The sequence below is a fragment of the Corvus kubaryi genome, unplaced genomic scaffold, assembly GCF_017639235.1.
Source record: "Corvus kubaryi isolate FWS band 111438036 unplaced genomic scaffold, C.kubaryi_AGA036_p1.0 37127, whole genome shotgun sequence".
NCBI lineage: Eukaryota > Metazoa > Chordata > Aves > Passeriformes > Corvidae > Corvus > Corvus kubaryi.
This window is the reverse complement of record NW_024581032.1, coordinates 407781-434678: the sequence shown is the minus strand read 5'-3', so window position 1 is coordinate 434678 and position 26898 is coordinate 407781. Positions and strand designations below refer to the sequence as shown.

The 26898-nt window shown below is 40.4% G+C and overlaps 1 protein-coding gene across 4 annotated transcripts in view; it reads left to right on the top strand.

Moving 5' to 3' along the window:
• LOC121661230 (amyloid beta precursor protein) overlaps positions 1–26898 on the top strand; it is a 202329-nt gene that overhangs the window by 34907 nt on the left and 140524 nt on the right. For all 4 annotated transcript variants that reach the window (XM_042021192.1, XM_042021191.1, XM_042021190.1 and 1 more), the window contains one exon: positions 22843–22972. In XM_042021192.1, the coding sequence (XP_041877126.1) occupies positions 22843–22972 (130 nt within the window). The remainder of the gene's footprint in view (positions 1–22842; positions 22973–26898) is intronic.

Here is a 26898-nt window from a genome sequence, read left to right as displayed (position 1 = left end):
AGCAGTCTAAAAAGCCATAAATTTTGCTCTGAGGAAAACCATCTGTTTAATGAAACATCATGGAAAACATACAGATTTTTGGCAGTACAGAATGTCCTTAAAAACAAATGACATTTTCAATAGAAATGGATGGTGGTATATTCGGAGATGTGTACAGTAATGCTTAAAAGTTTGAGTGAATGGTATCTTGGCACTCTTCGCATTGATTATTGAGGTCTATGGTTTTACTTAGCTTTTGGTCCACAGCAAAGGTTGAACTAGTTTACTCTTTCTGCCAGTGCTTAGATTTCATTTGCTTGGAAATAGAGGGACTACTACTGATGGTATATTTATCCTGCAGTTAAACCTTAGTATACTCACCTTCTTGAGAAAGAATGCTGGGCTTTTTAGCCCAGACTGCAGTCTACCATTGAAATATATTTCAAATCAAGTGACTAACAAAACTCAGAGCTTATGATGCAAGATGATTCCTGTCTTTCTTTTATTGATAATAAAAGCTCCCCTCTTGTTTTTCCCTACACTGATTTTTTTTTTTTGCATGTCTTGAAAAGAAATTAAATGAAAAAAATAAGGACTTTTTCAACAAGTGCTTCTGCTTTGAGGCTGAGGGAGGAGAAAGGATGAAAAGGGATGAGGATCGTCTGCATAAATAAATATTTAGTTAAACATGTACTGCAGTGTTTAATGAAACTGTAATGCTGTGTTTTCCTCTAGATTAATTTTGAATTTCACAGATATGATGGACAAGATTAATCAATCAGCATAATGTTTGTGCCAGGAGTACAATAGTTTATTCTGTCTTCTAAAAGGCACAAATGCAATGGCTGTATGCAGGGCAGCCTTCTTGCCTTGTTTGGATCATAGCTGAGCTAGCAGATGACCATTTAGCATGACTGAGAAAAAGTTCTTCATTATTGTCAGCAATTTGTATTCTTGTGCTTGTGGTTTGCTCCTTCAAGTTACAAAAGGACTAGCCATACTTGCACTAGTTGCTCAGTATGCCCAGCTGAGGGAGCGAAGCTCAGCTGATTCAGCTCTTGGCCCAAGATACTTCTGAGAGGGCTGTGTAGTGTTTGATGTGGTCTGTAGAGACATTGCCTTTCCCACATATCTGGTGTCATGGTGGAGACAAGACAGCTGACATTTACTACTGCATTTCACATTGTCTTTTTTGTCTTACATACAGAGTTCTCATCATATGCGGTCTGCAATTTTGTTTACAGACATGTCTCTTGGTCTTCCACTGTGTAACTCTGAGATGGACTGGTAGCAGCTGTTCCTTTAATAAATAATAAGCCTCAGACATAACAGGCATAAAGTGTGATGGTTACCTTAAGAAAAGAAAAATCTATTATTAAATATACAGCTGTTACATTCTAGCCATTTTGAGCAGGATAAAGAAACTATTTGCAAGAGCATGTAGTATAGGCATAAGAGGGAGTGGCTCCATACTGGCAAAGTAGGTTTAGATTAGACATAAGGAAGAAATTCTTCCCTGTGAGGGTGATGAGGTGGTGGCACAGGTTGTCCAGAGAAGCTGTGGCTGTCCCATCCCTGGATGTGTCCAAGGCCAGGGAGGTTGGAACAAGATGATCTTTAAGGTCCTTTCCAACCCAGGCAATTCTATTATTTTTTTCATCCACTTTTTGAGACCATGGTTGCATGGACACTTCAGTCTGGCACAGATCTACCCCACTTTTGTTCAAGATCAGTCTGGGTCCTCTTGAACTCCTGGCGCTTTCCACTGAGATGCAGTTTTTATTCTTAGGGGGATGTTTTCAGAGATAGGTCAGTTCCTTGATCCAGCTTCTGTGCTAACAGTGGCTCTTGGAGAGATTTCAGCAGTAAATGGACAAGAGATGGAATAATGCAGGAATTGTGCCCTGGCAATGTTAGACTTGTGTCCAATTCAAGGCATGGAAACCACAGCCTCAGCATCTGCAAGTGTACCTCTGCAGATGGATGGGTATTGCCTCCTGGGAATGGTGCTCCTGAGACCTGGAAGGCTGCCTGCAGGGTTTGGGTGGTTGAGTGGTTTTAAGTGTCTAGGGGCTTCATCTCCTTCTGGCCTTCCTCAACTCTCTGTGCATGTTTGTATGTATGTGAATAGGTAGTATGCTTTGGGTTGTGTTCCATATTTTTTTGATTGTCCCCATCCATTAGGGATGGCTTTATAGCTCTCCTGTGCTATAGCTTGTTATTGTCTTAATCTTACCTTGTTATTATCTTCCTATCTTGCTTTTTGTTGTCGTGGTAGTGTTACTGTCTTCTGATTTGGTTTTGGAGTTTTTTGTGGACGCAAGTTTTTTTTTCCTTTTTTTTTTTCCTTTCCCATTTCACCATTGTCCATCTACTTTGGAAGATACAGAAATCAAAAATACTGGCTACAGCAGTGATTATTTCCCTATAGCAGTGTATGAAGCTTGTAGTAGGAGCAGTGGTTGGTATTATGAAATGGGTTCATGTTCAGAGTCTCTTGGCAAGGAAAAGGTCATTACTCACAGTTTCAGCTGCTGGTTCTGCAGGGAAACATAAAAAAGGGAAAGACAGTTCCTCTTGTTCCATAGCTTTGAAGCTGTCGGGAAGTACGTTTGCTGGAATTCATCATTGGGCAATGGCCCAAAGTTGGATGGGGGAAGTATTTCTTGATTTCTGGGACATTCCTTTTTTCCCAAGCAGTTTACTACTGCCACTTTCTAGTTTCTAATTCATATGGCAGCATTATCATTCAGTTAGCCTTTATCCAATTAAAATGATTATGATGTAGCGCTGTATTGAGTGCCTGCTTTAATCTTCCAAATACTCTATGCCTCTAGCTAATAAAAAATCCCACTGATAATCTTTTTTTATAGATGTGTGCTCCTTACAGAAAATTGTTCTAGATGATTGTGGATTAACTGTAATTATGGAAAGGTTTCAGAATATCTGTATATCTGTCCAATTATTAATGGTTTTAGCTACCTTTTCCCCTTATAAGTATATAGCATGTTTTTAATGGTTTAAGCAGAATTTTAGCTGTTAATTTTCTTTTTCTTTTTCCTTTTTTTTTTTTCTTGAGTGGGACAAGATTTTCACTGGAGGAGTGTTACTTCAAGTTACTAGCAAAAAAGTTTGAAAGGTGAGGATTTTTGGGTTTTAGATTTTTTACTTTTTCAGAGTTCTTGAGGCATTGTATTGGTTTTGCACGGCCTGGTTTTTGGTAGTGGTGGGGGGCACAGAGGTGGCTTCAGTGAGAAGCTGCTAGAAATTTCCACCATGTCTGGCAGAGCCAATCCCTGATGACTCCAAAGATGGACATGCTGCTGGCCAAGCCTGGACCAATTAGAAATGGTGATAATGCCTGTGTGATAACTTATTTAAGAAGAAGGAAAAACAAAGGTTGTGGCACAGTTTTAATTCCAGTCAGAGAAGAGCGGAGTGAGAATATGTGAGAGAAACAACTCTGAGGACACCAAGGTCAGTGGAGAAGGAGGGGGAGGAAGTGCTCCAGGCGCTGGAGCTGAGATTCCTATGCAGGCTGTGGTGAGGACCATGATGAAGCAGCTGTCTCCCCATGGAGATCCACAGGGATGTAGAGATCTGATGCCTCCCATGGAGAAGCCCCCGCTGGAGCGGGTGGATGCCTGAGTATGGCTGTGAACCCATGGGAGACCCATGGAAAGTGGAGCCCTGCTCCCAAGCTGCAGCAGCCTGTCCTTGAAGGACTGCACCCTGTAGAAGAGTGACCCACGCCACAGCAGTTTTGGGTGGACTGATGCCTGTGGGATGTACTCGCATTGCAGCACTTTGCAAAGAGCTGTTGTTTGTGAGATGGACTCACATCAGAGAAGTTAGCGGAGAACTGTCTCCCCTGGGAGGGACCCCATGGTGTAGCATTGGAACGACTCCTCTCCCAGAGCAGCAGGAGAAGCCATGGATGATGAATTGACCATAGCCCCCATTCCCTGCCTTTCTTCTGGAAGGAGGGAGGGGTCGGTGGGAGGGTGTTTTTAAGGGCTTATTTTACTTCATATTATCCTACTCTGATTTCATTAGTAATAAATTCACCTTATATCTCGAAGCTGAACCTGTTTTGCCCGTGATGATATTTAATGAGTGTTCTCTCTCCCGGTCCTTATCTCAACCCATGAACCCTTTGTTAAATTTTCTCCCCTCTGTCCAGCTGCAGAGGGGAGTGAGTGAGCCGCTTTCATGGGTGCCTGGCATCTGGCTAGCATTGACCCATGACAGACATCTGGCTTAGTGTTGAGACCAAAACTAACTCTAGGTTTAAGACCCTAAGACTGGTCCAAATTGTTATGGATCTTTGTATGGAAAGGGAAACTGTTCCTTCTCTTGAGCTGAGACAGGAGGTTCTACTAGAAAGACACTGTGTAGTGTTTAGAAGATGCATCACAGTATCTCTTAAACATCACCTTTGTATTTTGTGAGTGCCAATAGCTGTTGCATATATTAACAGAAAAAAAATACATATTTTTACAGTAATGACAATACCATGTTTAGTTTTTTCTTCTGCCCAGATATGAATATCGAAACATGAATGCTGTTTATCTGGATATGAGGAAATATTATTCAAGATAACATTTGTTTTACCAACACAGTTTCTTTCTATGAGTGTCAGTGTAGATTAGAAAAGCACTGATCCCATGGGAATGTAATGATATTCAAAATGTCCCATTCCAGCTGTGTGAAGAAACCACACAGTGTTTCCAAGCCAATGCAATTTTTTTTTGATTCTTATCCTGAGTCACAGGTTTTCTTGAAGAACAGTGATAATTAGGGATTTATAAAACATCTGATTTGTCCATTCATTACTCACTTCCACTTGGCTTGGGAAGACATCTCTGACAGAGTTGTGGTCAATAAATGGCTTCCTTGTAAATTCAGGTTCTGAGGAACTTTCACTTTTTAAGGCATTATAAAGATCCCTTAGTATATTATTGCTTTCCTTGTGTGAGCCAATTACAGACTTAAAAAAACCCCCCGAAACTATTCTGGTGTTTTCTCAAACATCTGTGAAGTTTTGCAGGTAATGTTGCTTTTCCAAGTTCCCACACAGTTTGGCCAGCTGCCATCTGACAGCAAAAAACAAAATGAAAAGGATTCCTCTAAGAAGCAGGAATTGCATTTATGATTCTAAATAAGGAATCTAAGAGGATTTGATTAGTCTTATTAAAGCTAAACTTGTAATATCATGTAAGTTATTGTCTTACTAAAAATATGTTTATATTTTTTAGTATTTTAGAGGAGATTGTAATAGAAACTTACTTTAAGCTATTGCTGAGAGCACATCTGTGGATATGCTAACAGATAATTACTTGCTTAAGTCTGGAAGATGACTTCTAATATTTTGGAGCCACTGTGGGTCAGAGCCACTCTTGAGTAGTGGATTTATGTGTTCCTATCAATTCATTCCTTTAACCCAGGCATTACTCTAGTTTGGAGTTCGGAGCAACATAGAGGACTGAGGGGTATCCCGTACTCAGCCAGGCTTGAAGTTCCTGTATGTCCCTGCTTTTGCAGACTTTCAGCTTAGACATCTTGAGCTGTTGTAGCTTAGGATCTGTAGCCAGATCTGAGATGGTCAGATTTTGCAAGCTGATTTTAGAGTTTCTTGCCAGGAGAGCTGCTACAGAGTGGTTTAGCACAAGTATAGAGCTTAAGCAGTACATGCTGTTGCAGAAACAGTTTTCGTATCTCCTTCCTCCTCATTTATTCTCTGCTAAATTTTAGCGTATGTCTGATCTTGCAGTGAGGAAGTTTAGGGAACTGAAATGACACAAAGCAAACCCCAACAAACAGAAAAAGGGTGAGTTTTCTACTTTGACCCTCTCCTCAGATGAGCTGGATTGGTAATGTTGGAGTAGGTGTGGGGGCAGGACTACTTTTCATGACAGCTGACCAGAGGATGGCTTTGCCTCTGGCAGAGGATGTCTTTGAACAGCCTCTGAAGAGAAACTTTCTAGATCTTTCTGAAGGCACTACATCTTTCTGCCATTAGGTCCTATTTGTTTTCAGAAGAACACATGCTGTTAATCCCTGAATTTCCCCAGCAAGCTTTCTCTGGGAATAAAAAAAGACAACATGAGCAATTTGAAAGGGAAAAAACTCCCAATATTATTAGGTCAAGAAGACAGATGTCAAATCAAGTCTATAATGAAGGGTAAGCCACATGTTAATCAGAGATGCAAATGGAGATCCACAATTTCATTTTAGGCAGCAGTAGAAACATAAGTGGAGAGCAAATATATTTAAAATATCAGAATCTACAGAAAATGAGAAAAAAGGCAGGTGAAAATAAAGAAATGTGGAAAAGGTTGATAGTTTTAGGCAGAGTGATGACAGTAGGAAGGACAGAGGAGAATTGATAGGTGAATGAAAGACTCAGAAATTTGATGTAATGCAGTATCCTTGTAGTGGTTATCTGATCTGAAATTTATTTTTTTTGGGTCAGTTGCTGAACAGTTCCTCAGACTCCACAGACCTGCCATAAAGATTTTGAGAAAAAGCATATGTACCCTTCATCTCAAATGCAGAATCCCAATTGTTGCTGTTTTGCTGTAACTTTGGTTTTTGCCAGGGTTTTGCAGCTGGAGGTACAGGAGGAGCATCAGTATTGCATGCTGGTTTCTAAGAGAAGGCTTCTTTGTAGCTGTTGTTTAGCAAACTAAAATACTGTCTTTTTCGTAACACAAGTGGATTTGATATTTGCAAATTAATTTATCACATTGTGTGATAGCTGTGTCATAGAATTTCTGGTTTATGGGGTGTTAGAGGGTCAGCCTGGTGTTTTTCACTGGGCTTCAGCAACAGAGCAGTGTCAAAGTGCTTGTGCTGTGCTGGAAATTAAATACAGAAATCTGTGCAAATCCTTACGTTTACTTTGCTGCTTAGATTAGTCTTTGGAGGAGGAACTTCATTCTAGTTTAATGTCTAACTTTCATGAGTGCTGAAGTAAAGCTTATCTCAGTTACCCCACTAAACAACAGAAACTGCTAAGCCACAGAGCACAGTAATTGATTGCATCATAACATAATCCTGAAAATAAGAGCATTTAAAGCTTTGATCTGCTCTTTTTTTAATGTTGTTTTATTGTTTGTTTGTTTGTTTGTTTCTGAAGGATTCAAGAGGAGTGTAAGTGCAGTTCTGAGAGGCAAGAAGTAATTTCTCTCCCAGGATGAGGCAAGGCAGTATGGAATGTTAAGGATTTCTTGTTTGTTTTTCAGCAATTTGAAAATCCTTTCAGTCCAGAAGTCCTTGACTGGAATGGTCATATTTGATTTATTTATGTTTACTTCAATCCAATTCAGTGAACTTAATTCTTGTTGGAGAAAGGGTGCCAAAGATAATTTTAATTTAAATGTATTGTTTGCCAGCCTTACTCTGAAACAAAAGTAAAAAAAGACTCATCCAATAAATTATCATAATTACTTTTAATATTAAAGTTTTCTCTGGATTTTGAGGACCTGGTAACCTTGAGGATTCTGTGAGTATGCTAGGATATCTGCTGGCAAGATGCAGGGTGCAGAGGGACACGTATATGGGCATGTTCCAGCTTTGCAGTGGTTTATATTGGAAAGCAGATGCAGGGTTACAGTCCTTACTCTGTCCTTTGGAATTCAAGATCAACACATCTCAGAAGATTCATAATTGACTTAGACTTCAGTTTATTCTGATGTTCCCTTTGCTCAGTGTGCTGTTGAGCAGTTGGAAATGCATATCCCATTTCTGAGAATAAGATCTTAAATATATTGGTGTTGAAATTTTGTGGGATATGATTGGGCTTTGTTGCATGACAACAGTGTTGTTCTCTAGGGATTGACATCACCATGGTCAGTTGAGTCATTGGGAGCAATTTGAAGTAGTTTCTCCATTTGGCAGCCATCCTAATCCTTTTGGGACTGTTCTTTTGTAGGATGCAAAATATAAAGCTTTTCATTTTTCAGGTTTTCTTGGAGTTGGATTGAATCTTTCTGTTAGAGAAATTGGTGTCAGTGTTCCCATTGACTTCAGTGGAGCATGCAGTACCAAGCTTCAAAAAATGTTTTACCATCTGTGTGGGAACATCCTGCAGGAGGAAGAAAGCTGGCAAGAAAATGTTCAGCTTCTTTTTTAGTGGGGAATGGAGCACTAAGACAGAATGTTCTTTGGTTTGCAGGCTTCTAAGCTGCTTCTGGTAAATCTAAAGATGCCTATAGGCAGCCTGGTGACTGGCAACTTCATGCACGTGGAGACTTGGTGCTTCTGTGAGTTTGTTGTTAAGAGATTCTTTCAGAACCTTTCTCCTCCCTTAAGTGTAAAAGGTTCAGTAGCCAGCTCTACAGCAGTGTTTCTCACCTGTAAGTGGAAAAAATGACCCAAAAACTTTGGCCCTTAACCTCTCCTGTGCTATGTGCACAGCTTGGAGCTTGTGAGTCGTGGGGCTTGCTGAGGAAGTGCTGTTATAATCCGGTTTAAACCCAGAAGAGCAAAGAAAATTAAGTCTCTGTGTATAAACTGGAAGGAGCTTTGAAGGTTCAAAATACACCCAAAAATGAGATTAGAACCTAACAAGGTTAAGATGTTGCTGCCAAAAAGATTGATATGTTTTATTTAATGGTAAAAGAGGCAGAAAGAGAGTAAGACGAAAGAAAGCAAGAGAGAAAGAATTGTGCGAGGGGGAGGTAGGGGGACAGGGAGAGAGTGACAGGGGTTAGGTGGAAAGCATATCAACCCTCCGAGGCTCCCAATGGCATCTCATTGCTCCCCTCCATCTGGTCTTCTGGTCGTGAGGGTTCCCTGTCGCCGCTGCCATGCCATGCCATGCCACGCCATGCCACGCCAAAAAGTATAGAGTATAGAATCCAGTGGATTAATACGTGGTTTGGGCAGGTGGGAACGCCCACGTGTCTCCCCTGCAGGGGGCGAGTTTGACACTGTCCCTTGCAACACTGAGGGTCTGTTGCATCATCTGTGGTGTAGGGTCTGGGGACCCGTTTGGGGAGGGCCTTTGATGGGCCATGACACCCCCTCTGTCCTTTATGTGGATGAAGCTTCTCTGAGTGAAGGGCCCCTCAGCTGGGCTCCTCTGCACAGTGGAGGATGGGCATTACACCCAAAGCCTTTTTTCCCCCCACACTGTGGTGTGAGGGTCTGCTCGAAGCCTGGCAGCTGATAGCCCTGGGGCTCTGGTCTCCACCCTGAAGGTGTTAAGCTTGTGCTCTGTGAATGTCCCCAACCCTGAATTGTTACTTTATCTTATCTTCATCAGCGAGCAGTGTAGGGCCTCTCAGAGCCCCATTCAGGGTGTGATAGTCTTCCCTCCAGCTTTTGTAATACAGTTTTGAAAGTCCTTCATGAAAGTGTTTAAGTCATAAACTATAATATTTCAGTCCCTGACAAGTGCAAAGGTGAACTGTGGGCTTGAGAGAAGACCCATCTCATGTTCTCACTGCTGGAAAATAAACCAAGGTGGGTGGGTCTGATGAGGTAGTGCAGCAACAGAGAGGGACTTTTTGCAGGGTGATTTTCATTCTGAAAAAACCACATTATTTTACAAAAAAGAGTGCTTAGTGAGTGTTAAGCAGCTGAATTGCCCTGGGGGTTGCTTCATGTATACTTTTGTTTCAACCCTAGGGCTGACTCAGTCTGCCATTACAGACCTTGTGCTTGTGAGTGTTTGTGCAGTCCATCAGTTGTGGAAGTCTGGTGTAGGAAAAGGATGGTAGGACTTTGCTGCGTAACGCACATTTGATGATATCCACTTCATTCCTTGCTTTGCTTTCAAGCTGGCATTTGCTAGTGAATTCCAGGGTACAGCTTCACTGACAGGATCATAGCCAGAAGCCCCTGTTTTCAAAAGTGGGGAATGACTAGGAGGTCCTCCTGATAAATACCCACATGGACATCATTCAGGGCCTCAGAATGATGGCCTACTTCTTTAGCAGCCACAGTGTTTAGCAGAAAATTTGGATTAGTTGAGTTTTCAGCCCAATTTATTAACTGGAAATGAAGACATCAATCAGTTTACTAAAATAAAACAGCAGTTTTGCATCTTTCGTGGACAAATTTCCAACCTTTGTTGCAAAGATCTTTGCAGGTGTCAGTCTTGATGATCTCTCCATATCTTCCTTCTCTTCTTCCACCGTGAAGCAAAATTGGAGAAACAGTAAGTGCAATTCATGAGTAAAAGTGAATGGTGATTTGCAGAGCTTTGATGCTTTTAATGGTTAATGAAGATTTCTTAATATCCTGTTGGAACATTAGCTTTCAGTAATGCGTGTGAGTGTTATCAAAGTAGATACTGCTCCCTGTAAAGCAGAATTTGCACCACGTATGTACAAACTGCTCCTTGGCAGATTTTCTTCTTTGTGTGACTTGCTGAGGCCTCCATTGCCTGATGCTGAGTTCTCCCCTTTTTTTTCCTGCAATGTGGAAATGTGAAACAAATTGCTGTGGAAGTCTATCCTGGTTTAAAAGACAGGTGTCTGCCAAGGAAGGCAGGAACCTTCCTGGAATGGGAAAGATGACCCCCTTCCCTCCAAATTATTATAACTTTGAAATTATGGGGCTTTCAGGCAAAAATATGGGAAAATGAATATCCGTCCTTTACTAGAATATATATATAAAAGAAGACAAGCAAACAACAACAACAGCAACAACACAAACAAAAAGGAAAATCCCAACCAACAGCCTTTTTCTGCCCGTCAAGCACTTTCCTCTTTGGTGTAGTTCCGATCACAACTGTGGGCCTGATGTGGATGCTGATGGCTCCTGGTTAGACAGAGAGGCTGCAGTGGCTCCCCCGCGGCTGCAGTGGGCGCTGTTGGCTCCTGGTGAAGCAGAGGGCGGCCAAAGCAAGCTGTGAGTCTCCCCAGGGCGTAATGGTGAGAGAAGGTGGGGGGTGTTTCGGTTTTTCCCTGGCTCTCACGTGTCCCGAGGGTGTCCTGGCGACGGCAGTAGCAGCCGAGGCTCCAGTAAGCAGCCGCGAGGTGCTCCCTCCGGAGAGAGGGAGGAGACAGGGGCCACGTTTTCCCCTGAGGCGCCCATGCAGATGGTGGATCGTCTTTCTCCCAGACACGGCGGGTGCCGAAAGTCCAACGGCCGCTTCTGCGAGCAGTGATCTCCAACGGCAAGGAGAAATGGCAAGGAAGGCTCAGCTGTAGCAGCGAGTCCCCCTGGGCAGGAGAAGTCCAGCACCAAAACCCACAACCCTCCAAGCGAGGCAAAGACTGACCCACCTCCAGCTAAGAAACTGCCAACCATCACACTGCTTCTCCCCCTCCCCCAGAACCATTCTAATGATATGCCAAAGCCCTGGCTACATCTTTTGTCTTTTAAATCGACGTCCATTCACCATCTCTATGACAACAAATGGAGGAAAATTCCCTAAAGAGAAGACTTAACTCCCAACAAAGTCTCAGCAATGTTTATGATTCATCATATTAGTCTTCTTTTACAAAGTTCTCTGTTTCTTTGGAGAAGAATTGTGAAAACTCATTCAAAGGAAAAAAGAAAAACTGAAAAATAATGGTTCTTTGAAAATATTCCTACTTTGAAGCTGAATACATGAAGCAAATTAAAGTGTAGAAGTTTTTTGGTCTCCTAAAGTGTAGTATCCAAATTTCTGAAATGTTTCCAATATTTTTTTCAGGGAATTCTTTTAAGGGTGGGAGGGGGCATATCTTCAGACACATTTGTATCATAACGGGTTTTCTGCATTTGAAAGTTACTTCAGACTTGCAAGTTTAAAATGAAATCTTGCGTAAGTTCATGTGGGTCTGATCAGAAATAAGTACATTTTTAAAGCTTATTCGGCTTTTGGACTGGAATTTATTGCCTTTGTTTTGGAGCATTGTTATTTTATAGAGTCTCCAGTTTGAAACACTGGCACATATGAAACATGAAAGACTAATGAACTTCTGTCTTGGAAGTGGCTCCAAATTGCAGTTCACTTAAGTAGACAGGGCTTCAGAAAATGCTTAGTGACAGTTTTTATTGACAAGCTTTCATGGTGAACTTAATTTAATCTGAGATATAGTTAATATTGGTAATGGACATAAGTGCCTGATTTGTCTTCAGTCATGTGTTCTGCAGGTTGCTGTCCTAAGAGAGCAGTTTTCAGGCTGAATTGTTGTATCTGTGCAAGGCAACGGTGAGGCAATTCTAATTATTCTGAACCAAAAAAAAGTTATGAGAAAGAATTGGACAAAAACACGTTTATAAATATTTGTCTAGGAAGGATTGATTTTATTTCTCTAGGAGATTTTTATCCTATCTTTTTCCTGACACTAAATAGTCTCTGTATAATGTATAGCTCGTTCACAAGAACAATAATAATTAAAATATATTGCTATTTGATTTATAAAGAAAGAAAAATGCATTGTAATCTTATAGCTGCTCAGGTAATTACTGTAGGTATCTTGTTTAAAGGACAAGGTGGAAATATAAGACACTGAATGCATGTTGTTCACAAACAAGAAATGTTACTGATCTGAATGTTTTCTGCAGGTGCCCTCTGTATAGCTTCGTTCCTCATTCTTTTGTTCAGTTTCTAATTTTTTTTTTTTTTTTTTTTTTTCCCTTTTGAGGTCAACTTTTATTTTAGAGTTTCAGGTAGTCCATTTTAGTTTGCAGACTTCCCTGACTTTTTTTGTATAGCTTTTACTACTGGACTAAACCATGCATGGTTTTCTTGTGTCCTGGATGATGGAGTACAACCACTGTTTCAGAATATGACCTTATATTACCACTTCACATTCTTGGTACTAGGGCCTGAAGTTGGTTTCATGAAAAAGGAAATCACAGATGTATTTGTCTCTTGGGGTATCATACAAGTGAATCTAGGCTCTTAGAATAATAAATTACCCTTTGGCTATATCTGCAGTAAACTCAAGAATGCATAAATTAATTAGATTACAAAAAATGAGTTCCTGGGCCCATTACTTTGTGACAGGTTTTGCATGGCCTCGAAGACAACTTTGACATAAAGTAGGTCATTTTGTAAACAGTGGAACTTGGAAATACTTCAACAGAGAACAGTTAGGTTTTTCCAAGTATGTTTTCACAGATTTTCTGCTACAGCTTAGATATATTTTGTACTGTGATTTCCTCAACAAACATAACCAACAACTCAGCCACGTATGTTCCCGTTTTACAGAAAGGTAGGAGGTTTCTTTAGGTAAGGCTTGTGAAAGTAATTCAGGTAGGTAATTCGATGATTTAAAAAATGCGTATTATAGCCCACTTTTATTAATGATTTCTTTGAAAATCTGGGGATAAGGAAATAATAACTTTGGGTGTGTAGTGATTTTCACAAAGCGGTTACATTCTTTATTTCATGCCTTCAGAATGGTGCCCCATCCTTGGGCAGAAACTGCTGGCACAAAATCTGCTTCTTTCCCTGCCAGCCCTTTTTGAAACATATCATGCCTGAGGTGAAATGCAGCATTTCATCTTCATTATGGTAATATTACAAAGAGAAAGGTCAGACTTTGTTGTTTGGTGCTTTGGGGATATATTGTGGGGGTTTTTTTGTTTGTTTCTGGGGGGTTTTTTTTGTTTTGTTTGTTTGGGTGGTTTTGTTGGTTTTGTTGGTTTTTTTTTTTTGGGGGGGGGGGTCTCCTTTCTTTTTATTTTTTTCTTTTCATATTTCCTTTTTTAAAAGAGTAGTAAGGATTGCTCCTGAAGATCCACATCAGGTAGCTGAGCCTTTATTGCAGTCCCCAGGATGCTGGTGCTGTAGCCAACAGTTTTGTTTAAGCACTTTCCTTGTGTATTAGTTGTCTTATGCAGATCACTGGCATTTCATATATTGATGTGATTGAGGAGCTGCTGCCAGGAGAGCACTATGTCTCACCTTCCTTCCACGAACTGGGCTGTTGGAGGGATGGCAGCCTGCAGGAGAACCTGGAAAACCAGACCTGGGCTCTCTCACTGCTTACACTGTTCCACCTTCCTTGATCTGGTGCCACACAGTGCCTGAGGCAACCCTTAAAGAGGGAGGTGGGTGGATGAAATATTGTATCATGCCTAAAGGAGAAGATTTTTATTATTATTTTTAAATTACTTCTGGCTGCTTTTCCCCCTTCCCCTTCACCGCCTTTCTAGGAGGACAGCAGTCCTTTGCACATGATATGTTACTTTGAGAGAAAAACACCCTGTTAGCTTAATTAGATGTTATTCTGTTTCACTGCTCTAATACTTAACCTTATTCATGCAGAAATTTAATTAAAAAGCACAAGCTTTTTAAAGAAAACCCCAAAACACCACCAACACCCCCAAACCCCAAACTATTAATTGCTTCTGGTGATGCTGCAGAGTAACAGGCAGATGAGGTTTCAACTCAAGGAGAGCGAATCTGTGAACAGGCTTGTGGTGACATGACAGAGTGGACTTTGCTGACTCTGAATAAAATACTCTGCCTATGGAGAAGTAGAAGTGCTTGTTGTGCTTGAAGTGGACAGCAAAGCACCTTAGAAATCCAGCCCTGTTTTCATACTGAGGTTTTACAGTATGAAAAGCTGGATATCATCTGCAATTACACAAGAGAGGCTTTAGAGAACCTGATGTGGTAAACAGAATATTCTTGGCAGGGCTCAAATTTTGGTTTAGTTTTCTTACAGCATACAGACTTTGTGCTATAAAATCAAGAACTTGAAAGGCAGTGTGGAGAATGTGTTTGACTATGCGGCCTTACTTCTGCTTTCATAAGCTTCTGCCTTCCCTGTGTGCAGAGAAAAACGTTAAGAGAAAGCCAGTGTGAGTGTTCAGTTTAGGTCTGTGTTAAAACATGGTGCCCAGTGCATGGATTAGGGTAGAGCAGGCTGCCTCATGGCTGGCAGCCTTTCTGAAGACTTTAATTGCAGGGGAAGTCGCAGTCTTGCATGAAATTCCAGATAGAAGCACATTAGGGAATTTTAAGAGAAGAGATCATGTATGTATCAAGCTTCATATGGGTGAACCAACCTAACTGGTCACTGCGCTAAAACCAGCTAATGTTTCTACCACTCTCAATACCTAAGGCAATTTGAATGATATATCAAGATGTTGTATGTACTCTGCTCACAGAGAAAAGCAGTAAGTGCATGTTGTCGTGACCAAGAGTTAAAAACTGCAGCAGCATCTTGATCTCTGACCCCATCTCCCCTCTCGCTCTCACAGATACACTCACACCTGCATGTTTTGTTTTGCTTCGCTTTCCTTTCCATAGGATAAGATCAGTAAAGAAGAAAACTAATGTTTGCTGACTTTGCATGCCTAGAGAAAAAAGGAAGAGGACTTAAGAAAGGAGGACAACATTTGCGTTTTAGAAGTCACTGAGTGAGCAGAGAGGTTGGAAATGAGAACTAATAGGATGCCAGGATGAGTGAATTGGAGAAGCAAAAGTTTGAAAGGATTTGAAATAGTGGGTGAGTTTTGTGACAAGAAGCTGTTGAACAGCAACTCTGTGTATAACAGTGAAGCAGCTGAGATGTTGGAAAGGAGGGTGATTTATTAGATGGGCCCAAAGAAATAGTTATAAGAGCAGTATGTGAAACTCCTAGGTGAGGCTGAGGGTTGACTCTGATAGCTAGTGAGGCTGGAGCTATTAAAAGAATAAATGATGAATAAATGATAAATAAAAGAATGCTATGGATGGATGCAAGAGGATGTAGAAGAAGTAGTATGTCTCTAGAAATTTGTCCTCAGGATTTAATTAAAAGAAAAAAATCCCTGGCTGGTTTGGAAGACATTCAGCCTGGGTTTATTTATTTATGCTAAGTAATTTGGTGTGGGTTTTAGTTTAGGAATTGATTACTGTTAAAGTTTTTCTTTTAAACTGCGGGGTTAAAAGAATATATGCATACACTATGTCCAAGTGGCTGCTGGAAATTAGTGCAAATACCTGAGATGCTGATTAACTTGCAGCAGTAGATGCCTGGGACTTGTGATACAGGGGCAGAGCTGTTCCTTCTTGGTTGCCTTGCTACTTCTCATGTTGGCCCATGACAGAGAATTTCAGAACTCCTCCAATGCAGTTAATGCTGGGTTTGACTCTCATAATTCTCTTTGAGCAAGTGAAGGCTTTGCTTGGGTTACAGAGAGTGACAGGAAAAGTTTGGATGCCAGCTTCAGCTAGCCCTGTAGCCTTGCTTCTGTGTGTAGAAAGGCCTGATTGCTGAGAAAGCCAGGAGCAAGTGGTTGAGCATTGTCAGGCATGACAGGACACAGCTGAAGCCACAGAGATGTGGCAGAGAAGGAAAGTGTTCTGCTGGTGATGGGAGTGCTCTGGATCGGAGGGATGATGCTTCCTGGGCAGGGGGCTGCCACAGGGAAAGCCATGGAGCTACTGTAAAGTAATGTAGAAGAGTTGCTGTAAAAACAAGTAATAAACTAGGATATTTTTACACGACACATTTAGTAACTTTATTCTGCATATAGCTGTCTGTTTTCTGGTCACAGACTGCAAGACTGAGAACACGACATTTCTTTTAGGGCTGATGGTGTTTTTGTCACTGCTACTCATGTGACACCACTCTTGCTGCAGCTAATCTGGGACTCTGCATTGTCACTGCTTCCTAAATTGTAGGTTGGAAGGCTTGCAGAGACAGTGTATGGACATACAGAAATAATTATCCTATCCTTCCACTTCATGGATGTGCCAAACAGTTGGAAATGAATGTAGCATGCTTGTTGCTGCTCTTCAGCACATCAATGCAAAATTCTGGGAAGCAGAGTCTTTATAGATTCTATATATACTTTAGAAAGGAATAGAGATAGTTTTTGATCCAACTGTAGTTTGTTAATCTGGAATTGAAAGCTTGTTCTCATACTTGAGGCATTGTTTAGTTATCCTTCAGATGCCATTGCTGTCAAAGGATCTTTTCCACAAGCAATTTTAAGACCCTAGTCTTCCTAAATGGTGGTTATTAAATGTGTGTATTCTTTTGTGCTTGTTGTAACTGTTTGCAGATTACTTCACTGACGTGATAAAACCCTTCTTTGCCCATTTAAAGCGCAGAGGTAAATAGTTACCTGTGTCACATCTGTGATTTTTGTTTCCAATTTTAAAAAGCAGATGGTCTGATAATTTCTGTGAATGGTTCTTTTTATTAAAGTAACATTGATATTGAAAGTATAGAATATTCAACACATGAAGTTGCAGTATTCAGGTAAGAGTAAACTTGTCCACAGACCAACTTGTTTCCTTGTTTGTTTTCTTTTTTGGGGAAAGCTGTGGGAGGATAGCAGGCAAGGAAAGTCTGGATGTAATCAATCTCTATCCTACTTTGAATTATGTTCCCTTTAAGTATTCAAATGATTCAAGTTGCTAAAGATGCAACTGCTGAAAACACCCGTATTTTTGTTCTAACTATTTACAGCTGTAATTGCTTCTTCACTTCTTTTATCTGTATGAGTATTCCTTTCTAGCATTTCTATAGTCACTCTTGGATTTAGTTTTTAATATAGATCCTGTCACTGATGTCACTACCTGAGATGGACGTCAAACAGAATTCCAGCTCATAAATTCCGGTCAGATACATGGTGTGTCAGCACGAGTTGTTTGGTGGTATGCTGCAAAGAGTCTGGACCTTATGCTTTCTGAGAGACTGAGTAGCCCTTTTCTCCTTGTGACAGTAGAGTTGAATATTACATTTGAATTCAGTCTGGGTTAAAAGTCTTGCTGTGCCAGATGCTGAAGCTTAGGGTAAAAGGAAGGTTTAAAACCCACAAATGCATTATCTAATTTAAGCCAGGATATCATGAGGAGGTGCAGCAAACAACTGAAGGATTACGGAGAAAGAATAGAGGGAAACAATAAAAAGAAAATATGTCCACTTCAGACTGGCAATTAAATGAATGTATATCTTGGATTTAGAGCAGTCAGAATTCAAACTGATGTGGGATGCAATTTGGAGAAAAATACTAAGGTGTTTAAATTTAAAAAATGGCAATTAATTACATGTTAATTTTTTGCACCTTATTTTTAAAGATTTTTTCTTGCCTCTTGACAGGTTGTCTTGCATTTCAAACTGTTGGTGAAGATGATGAAGAATACCAATTCCTGATTATGCTTTACAGTCTCTAAAGATACTGTTTATCATTTTCTTCCCCCCCTACCCCCCCATCTAATTCATGTTAAGGTGTAACACAACCCTGTATTTCACAAAGGGTGAGCATACATCTTTGTATGTGCAAGTGTGTACATGTGTGTTCCATTTTACAGTTTCCATGGATGAAGCACATTCCATTAGGAATTCATACCATTTGTTACTCTGAATCTTGTTCTCTTCTCTATGGTGATTCTGCTCTTAGAATATACAGGAGAAGATCCTTATGTTCAAGGAGAAGTAAGAATAAATCTGTACCACTAATTCAAATCATATACCCTTATAGTACTTCAAGATTTACATATAGTTATTTATATTGCTATTGTTTTGATTGTCTAATAAAAACTGAAGATATAAATTGAAATAGCTTCACTAATCTGATCATCAGCTAACCTTGAAAACCTTTTAATATTTTATTTGAAAATATGATGAAAAAAGCAATATTTTGAATAGTCACTCTAGAAGATGAGGGACACAATGAATAATATCTAGGTGAAATACTAAGCTTTTGAATTTAAATGTCTTCTAGTAGCAGAGATGACTTACTCATGATTACGCTGAAGTACTACTTCAAGATTGAACCAAGATGTGCTGAGCATGTGTGACTGGATGGAGAAACTTATTTATATAATCATGTGTCAGAGATTGATTTAAAAAAACAAAAACTATCTCTCATAGAGATTCCAGTTGCATATAACGCTTGTATTTGAGTGCTGGCAGAGGTTGGATGACTCTGGAGTCTTCATCCCTGCAGATACTCAAAAGCCATCTGGACATAGTCCTGGGCAGTCAGCTCTAGGTGGCCCTCCTGGAGCATGGAGGTTGGACCTGATGACCCCCAGAACTTCCTTCCAATCTTAACAAGGCTGTGATTCTATAGGGATCAGGGCAATCCTCAAAGATGGCTAGAGGAGAGGTTTGGGGGTACACCCACCTGCACCAACCATGCTGAGAGGCCTCTTGGCTGCTCTTCCTTACGCTGGCAGGAGAGGCAGCTGTGGTGAAAGTGGCATGGCTGCTTCTTTCCTTTAGTGTTGTCCTCTGCCATTGCATCTTTGGTTTTCTCAGATTTGTTTCAAAATAGTTTCTGATCTCCACTTGGGTAACACATATCCAGCTAGTGGTATCATCTGCACCTTCATGTGTAGACATTTACAAATGCCATTTCATGGAATCATAGATTATCCTGAGTTGGAAGGAACCCACAGAGATCAGCAAAGTCCAGCTCCTGGCCCTGCACAGAACAGCCCCAACAATGCCACCATGTACCCAAGAGCATTTTCCAAATACTTCTTGAATTCTTGTCAGGTTTGGTGCTGTGATGACTTCCTGGGGAGCCTGTTCCAGTGCCCAGCTACCATCTGGGTGAAGAATCTTTCCCAATACCCAACCTAAACCTTTCCTGAGTCAGCTTCATGCTGCTTCCACTGGTCAGAAAGAAGAGATCAGTGCTTGTCCCACTACATCCTCTTTAAATTCCTTTAATTGAAAATATTTTTCCCCAAGTTGAGTCTCTCTTGCCTATGACAGTAATTGGTAAAGATATTCTCTCTATCTCAATCCAGAAGCTTTCTCATCCCATTTTCTCCCCCTCTTTTATTAAGGATGTCTACATTTTAGTCCTAAATCTATGTGGCATCAGAGCTGGTAGTGGTAAACACAAGTTTTAGCAAGATGATATGAAATTCTGAATAGCCGGAATGGCTTTTTAGATTTTTGTTTCTGCAGTCAGTATATAAGGAGACTTGGTAATGAAAATGGAAGTAAATGAAGACACAGCTGTAGCTCTTGATTGCCAGTTCAGTTTTCTAGCTTTCATTGATCTCTGTTTGCTCCCCTGTTTCTTTTAAGATGAATTAAAGGAACTTCTGTACAACAAGTTACAATAATGTTGAAAGTTTGGATGTCTTACAACTTTCTAGCACTGCTTGCACTGACACTGTAGAAGGAGCAGTTCAATTCAGAGCAAATATATAAGTCTAGTGAGGGAAACTCTCCTCGGCACATTCACTGGCATTAACCTATTGATAATGAAATTCAAAGCCTGTTTCCTCTCCTGAAGGGTGGACTGAGTTTTGTGTGAGCTGTCAGCAGAAATTAGGAGTTTAGTAACTGATGCAGTAGTAGAAGAAGAGGCTTCTTTGTATTTCTTTATCCTTGTGTGTTTTTGACAAATACTGCTAACTACTTAGCATTTGGTCCACTTTACTAACCAGCAGTTAAAATGGTGGGTTTGGGTAATAGTAAAAATAAAAATGATGTATGAACTTATTTTTCCCTCTAATATTATTGTTTCAACGAGGCCCTACAGTAATAGTGTGCTCTTACTCTTTAGAAATTCATCTCAGGAAAGCAACTTAGTGTATCTTTGTTCTTGTGGATCAGAACCCTATTTTCTGTCACTTTAAAGCTGTGTTTACACATTCATGTGGGTAAATAAATTGTTTTGAGTTTTTTGTCTTAATTTCCTTTTTTAAACATTCCAGTCTATCAATTTTGAAATTTCCTTAGTTGTCTTCATTTAAGGCATTTACTTCCTCTGGGCAATGTTAAATGTCCCCGATGAGAACATGTCAGTTGACACTGTGATATATCAAGCACATTGCTTGTGACAGCACTCGGTATTATATAACCACAGGCTTTAATTACTTGAGTGTGACATTTGTGGAGGTATGAACTGAGAGAGTTCCGCATGACAATGCTAAAGGAAGTATCCAAAGAAAATCAAATCTTCCTCTTGCATCATGCTTGTTAACTCATGAGGCAGTTATGGAGTCTTGCAGGGTAATATTTACACAGTAGTTAAGATGTGAAGTTTCCTGCTAATCCATTTTGGCAGTGCTGCTACAGGAATCAAGAAGCATGTGCCAGAGCTTTCCTTGAACCTGCTGTTTCAGTTCAGAGTTCAGTATCTGAAGCACTGATGGAGCAGGGGAACAGCAAGTTCCTCTGGAGCCACTTTCTGCAAGCAGTGTGAAAATGCGGGTCTGTCTGTAATGTGGACGATGACCATCAGCCTTAGCCACCTGCTGACAAAAGGAAGAAAGTAAAGCTTCAATCTTCTGAGTGCAGGAAATTTTCACACTTTTCAGTTCTGCCCTGTGGACTTTCTTGTGGTCACTGTATTTGTATGCTGGGTTAACATCCCAGGCTGCACCTTCAGGCTCTGTATTTCTTCAGTCATCAGTTGTAGTGAGTGAGGGTGCTGTTGAAACTGGCAAAGATCTGACAGATGGATTCTATGAAGTACTTGCACAAGAAAAGAAGTATCTGATTAATAAATTATATTTTGGAATAGAAGGCGGGGTTGATATTCAAGCTCTTTAGCATAAAGTGCACTGTTTAGGCAGTGTCTCTTTCTGTGGTCATTTTTGTGGCATTGTTACTCTATCTGCTCTTGTTTTGTGCATTAAGCTGTTAATACAGTTCAATTTTAAAATTGTAATAGCCCCTTTGTGTCTCTTAATGAAAGTAAGAAATTATTTCCAATTATTTCCAGGTATGCTTTGATTGCTTTCTGATTGTTCCCATGTGTATGGACCAGGTCACATTCATTTAAAGACTACTGATCTCAAATCTGAGAAGGCTCTACTGTTGTTTGTTAGTGTATTTTTAAGTTTAAGACTTCAGCTCAAGCTGCTTGCTTCATTTTTGCCATATTTTAAACCTTTGATCTGGGGAGTGCCAGGAGTCACTGTTTCTCAGATGCCATGACCTCAGTGGAGATCCATGATTGAGACGAATCTTTTTTACTTGAAGTGGGACTGTCAGGATTCTTAGAGTAGTTTTCCAAGCACCAGTTTTGAACTCTCAGAATTCACTCTTATCTCAACCCAGCTTTCTTTTGTTGGGATTATGTTCCTTCTCTGCAGGATGTTTTTTGACCATCTCCAGTTACTTCAGACTTGTTCCTATTTCTGTTTTTATTTTCCATTGGTAGGTACGAGTAGACAGTAGTTTTCAGTACACTTAAATCCTCAGATCTCACACAGTTGGAAATTGGTAAGGATTGCTTGAGGAAAGGCAAAGGAAAATTAGTACCTGCTGAGTTTTGTATTAGGGCTGGTAAATTGCCAATTTGAAAAATACAAAGCAAGAGCTACAGGCTGTGTTAGCATAGGAAAGGGGGGTGGGATAAAGGGACTGAGGGGGATAAAAAGCCGAAGTTGTGGTTTGCCAATAAATTAGTCAGCAAGTTTGCTGGTGTCATGGTTGTAGGTGTAGAAGTGTATTGCAGTATTAAAGCAGATAGTATTTTGATCTCGGCAATTTAGAAATGGGTGATGTAAACCTAAATATGAATAACTGTTTCAACAGACTTTTAGTACTAGGCAGACTGCAGAGCAGGAAAGAATGATGATGTTTGCTAAAATGGTTGAGATGAACATAAAGGCATGTTATTAAATTTAGTTGTATGGAGATTCTTCCCTGTATATGGAGTTTTGCGGTAGCCTAGACATGGAGGAGAAGGTATTTAACCATGATTAGCTGATCTGTACCTTAGTCAAATATAACTGGCAAAGTTACAATTTTGACAGTCAGCTGTTACCACCATAATTTTTCTGAACTGGCAGCCACATGGTTTTACTGATGAACAGACACACCAGCTTTCCAGGTACGTGCACATAGTCATACCATGACATAAATATTTTACACAGCAGAAGAGGGAGAAGAGAGGGAAGATGAATATTGTGTTGTTACAAACGTGTGACGGTGACTCAGAGAACATACTTGTGATAACATTTGTCTTTTCCTATACTTTTAATGCTAGGTCTACCCTGAATTGCAAATCACCAACGTTGTTGAAGCCAACCAGCCAGTTACAATACAGAACTGGTGCAAGAGGGGATGGAAGCAATGCAATGGTCACCCGCATATTGTGGTTCCCTACAGATGTTTGGGTGAGTGACTCAGTTTTAGTCTGTTTTTTCCAGCTGTATTTTTTCATGAAAAAGGTAGAGAATCTACATAAATACCTTTTATACCTCAGTATTATTGTCTTTTCTGAAAGGAGTTTTGTCCAATTGTTCAGTCCTTTGAAGGTGCATTATCTAGAAAGAAAGTACTCCTGCTCTTCCCTAAATAAATTCTTCTTTTTCACATTAATTTTTGAATATCTAGTACTTAGACTCTTACTGTGAAAGACAGTGGGAATCTGTATTTGTTGAAACAAAACAAAAGATAGTTTATGAATTCCCCCATTTCATCCTGCAATTTTATTTTTGTAGCAGTTGCTTGCTGTTCTCTCCTGCATCCTTGGTGGTTTGAATCAATTAAAAGGGACGTTCGGGCCCTCATTTTTTTGTTAACCTTTACTTTTGTCTGCATTAGAAAATTGAATCATTAATTTGCTGTTTTCATTGACATTCTAGGTACAACATTTTCTTGATATATTCCATGAGTTACTTATGTTGCTTTACCACTGCTGTTTGAATTGTGATAAATGCTGGAGTTCAGAGTTGGAACTTGCTTTTCTAGTAAGCCAAGACAGCTAAAAGGCATGGAAACCAACTCAGATCAGTTATTCCATGAAACAAATAATGAAAGAAATTTTTAAAAACTATGCAATGTTTCTAGAATTTTTGTTCAATTGTGTAGAATAGGTAAAACACAGGGTGCAGTCTGCCCTTAGCAAAGCTGGGACTGAAGAACTAACAGAAATGCTACCAGTGTGGTCAAAGGTGCCAAAACAGCAGGTGTGTAAAATCTGTGCTAAGTATCAGAGAAATTTTTTTGTTTGGTAAAATTTCTAGATCTGATGTTTGTTTATATAGATATAAAATAGGTTTTTCTAAAGCTGCGGTATGTCATTGTTGATGCTACTGAGGCTCTGCAGGACTAGTTTATTCTAGGCAAGAATCTTCAAGGAGAACCCAAATTAAAGACTTTTGGTAAGGAGAAGAACCTGCTTCTAGGAATTACGGATTCTTACTGTGGGAAGGAACCTGCTGGTTTTTGTGTTTTTCCAGACTTCTACTTGAGTTGGTTGGTTCCACCACAAGCTTTAATGCTAAAAGGGACATGCTCTTTTACCCATTTGTTGCTGTGTTTTCTTTAGTTTTTCATAGTCAGGATAGAAACATCAGCTTGTAGTGTTAATATATGTGTAAAGCCAGATAAGCAACTTATTAGAGGTGAGGCGGTCTCACCTAGAATGCATCATGATATATTAGATCAGACTCCATGTGAGTGCACTTGCACTAATTGTGGATATGGCAGAAGTACATCAGACTAGTGGAACTATAAAAACTAATTTTTATTATTTATTTTATTGTCACTACAAGCAAAACTCTGAATTAAGAAAAGGGCACTCTTAGGCTTAGGACTCTCTATTCTTATGTAGATTTGGTCAGTGTCCTGGAGATCTTAAAACCTAATTTAAGCTAAAAGGCAATGTCATCACGAGAGCAAATGAATATAAATTGGCTCTGAATAAATTTAATCTGCAAATTATAAGGAAGTATATGCAAGCATAAGGAGCTCCAACAGTCTTCTGGTAAAGGAGTAAGAAGTCTAATCATGTGGAAGGAAGTTCATAAATTCATGGACAGGACTATATGCAGTTCCTTGCAGGAGTGAGAAACTGAACTTGGATTTTTAAGGTGTCTTCCCTGAGCTGCAGTTTTGAAAGAAAAATCATTGCAAGTTGTATGGTTTCTATCTTAGGTAGCAAGGTAGGCTTTGGAGGCAAAAATTTTAAAGATGTTTAAGCACTTCATTCCCATTAGCCCTTAGCTCTTATTTTTTATTTTAAAATCCCCTCATATGCTATTTTTTGTCAGATTTCCTTGTAATTGAGGCTTATGTAGTTGTGTCTGACACATTGTTGTGTTTGTTATCTTTCTCATATGCTGACATACATCTTTTGACCCTGACTAGAATAAACCTTAGATACTGATGCTCCCAAGGGCTTACTGGGGGATAGGTGGCCACATAATTACTTCCTCTAGAGGGGAAATGGTGACAGTGGCCATAATATATAATTTCTCTGTCAAACAGCCCTCTGCTTGTTGTGTACTATGTCTGTCTTGGAATACTTCTTCTTAATAATGTTTTTTTACAGAACTAAGGAGTCCAGAGAGCTTTTTTTTCTCCCCTTCTAGTACTTCTTCAGTGTTAAAAGGTATTTTTTTTTAAAGTTGCCTCTTGCCTGTCAGCTCTGTGTGTGCCTCAGCTGTTCTTAGTGTGGTAGCTGTTAGTGGACATGGCCGGAAGCTGGGCATTGCCAGTGCCCATTTGTCGCAGGTTGGGTTTGTAACCGGGCGGAAACACCAATTTAGTGTAGTGGTTTGGCCCAAAATACTCATTACTGTTTATCTTCTGTGAGATAAGAATTAGGAGAAATGCGAAGCAGGCACCAAACTTGAAAGAATATAAAGAAGTTTATTAACAGACCTAAAAGAAGGAAAAAAAAAATTATACCACCTTCAGAACTCTCCTCCTCCCCCCACCTTCCTCCCTTCTCCCACTGACAATGTGAAAAGACAACCCTTAAGATGTTCAGTCTGTTTACCACTGCCATAATAACCTTGTTCAGTCCATTTAGAAAGAGAAGTCTCTTCTTGCTCATGCTATGAAAACATTATCACAACGAGACAGCCGCCCACTTCCAAATATTGTTCAGTCCATTTAGGAAGAGGAGTCTCTCTGCTCGCATGTGAGTCCCTTTCCCCGACTTCCAGCTTTTCCCGCAACTGCTTTCGAGGGTCCACTCTGGAAGTTTTTTGGGGTACAATTTTAAGGTTGAGCCGTTCAGAAACAAAAACAGAGGCCCTTCTCCTTCCCTGGGAGCAAAGGGTCTTCATCATCTTCATCATTAGGACTATCTCTGGGAGCATTTCTAGGAATTGAGGTTTCTCCTTTCCCGTTTGGAGCAAAAGTCCTCATCTGGTCCATCTCTCCCTGTCCAAACTTCTCATGAAATTACAGCTGCGTCAGCATCTGCCTATCTCAGCGCAGGTGCTTTTGCTTACGAGTTGAACACTCCACCCCCCATATCTTCCCATATCTTCATGGAATTACAACGGGATACTCTGATATATCATAGCTTCACAACAGAATTTCAGCTTTAAGCATCTCCTCTCTCTCTTCCCTCAGGTTTTCAGCTCTTCACAGCAATAAAAGGGTTAATCTCACCTCGGCCTTGCAGCTCTACAGCTGGAATGTTGAATTTTTCTTATCGAAGTGGAGAGGGGGGAGAGCCGAGCCGCTTTGGCTGCCCACGGCAAGGCAGTGGGGGGGGTTCCACGGCTGGAACAGGTCCATGGCTTCAGGATGGCCGTGGCCCGGCCTGGCCTGGCCCAAGCAGGGCCTGGCCGGGCCCGCTGGCCCCCACACAGGGCCTGCAGCCACCTGTCCCAGCACCGGAAACGAGAGAGAGCTTGGAGGGGGAGTTTGCCTATTCTTAAATGTGGATCACAGAGGTGGTCACAACTTTAAGTGGCTTAGAGAATTGTCCATATTCAAACTGGCCAGCTGATAGGTTCTGTCAGTTCCCAGAGGAAACTGTAAGCACCCCTTAGCAAGGACATCCCTTCCGGGACTATGCTTGCTGACCTATGACACCGTTCTTCTGTAATTTTAGTGCAACTAGACCCTTGCCCTTGACCACTGTTAAATCCATCTGGTAAGAATTAAGACACCAACAGAAAGTTTGTCAGTGGGCAGCTGATTGCAGGGTTGAGTCTTAATTTTGCGTTGCTCTGAGGATCACTTGAAGTATCTTGAGTAATCTCAGTAATTTCTTCTATCTTGACATTTGTTTTTCACAGTTGAGAAACACTGAGTGACAGAAATCTGGCTGCTTTCAGGCCAGAGCATCTTCACA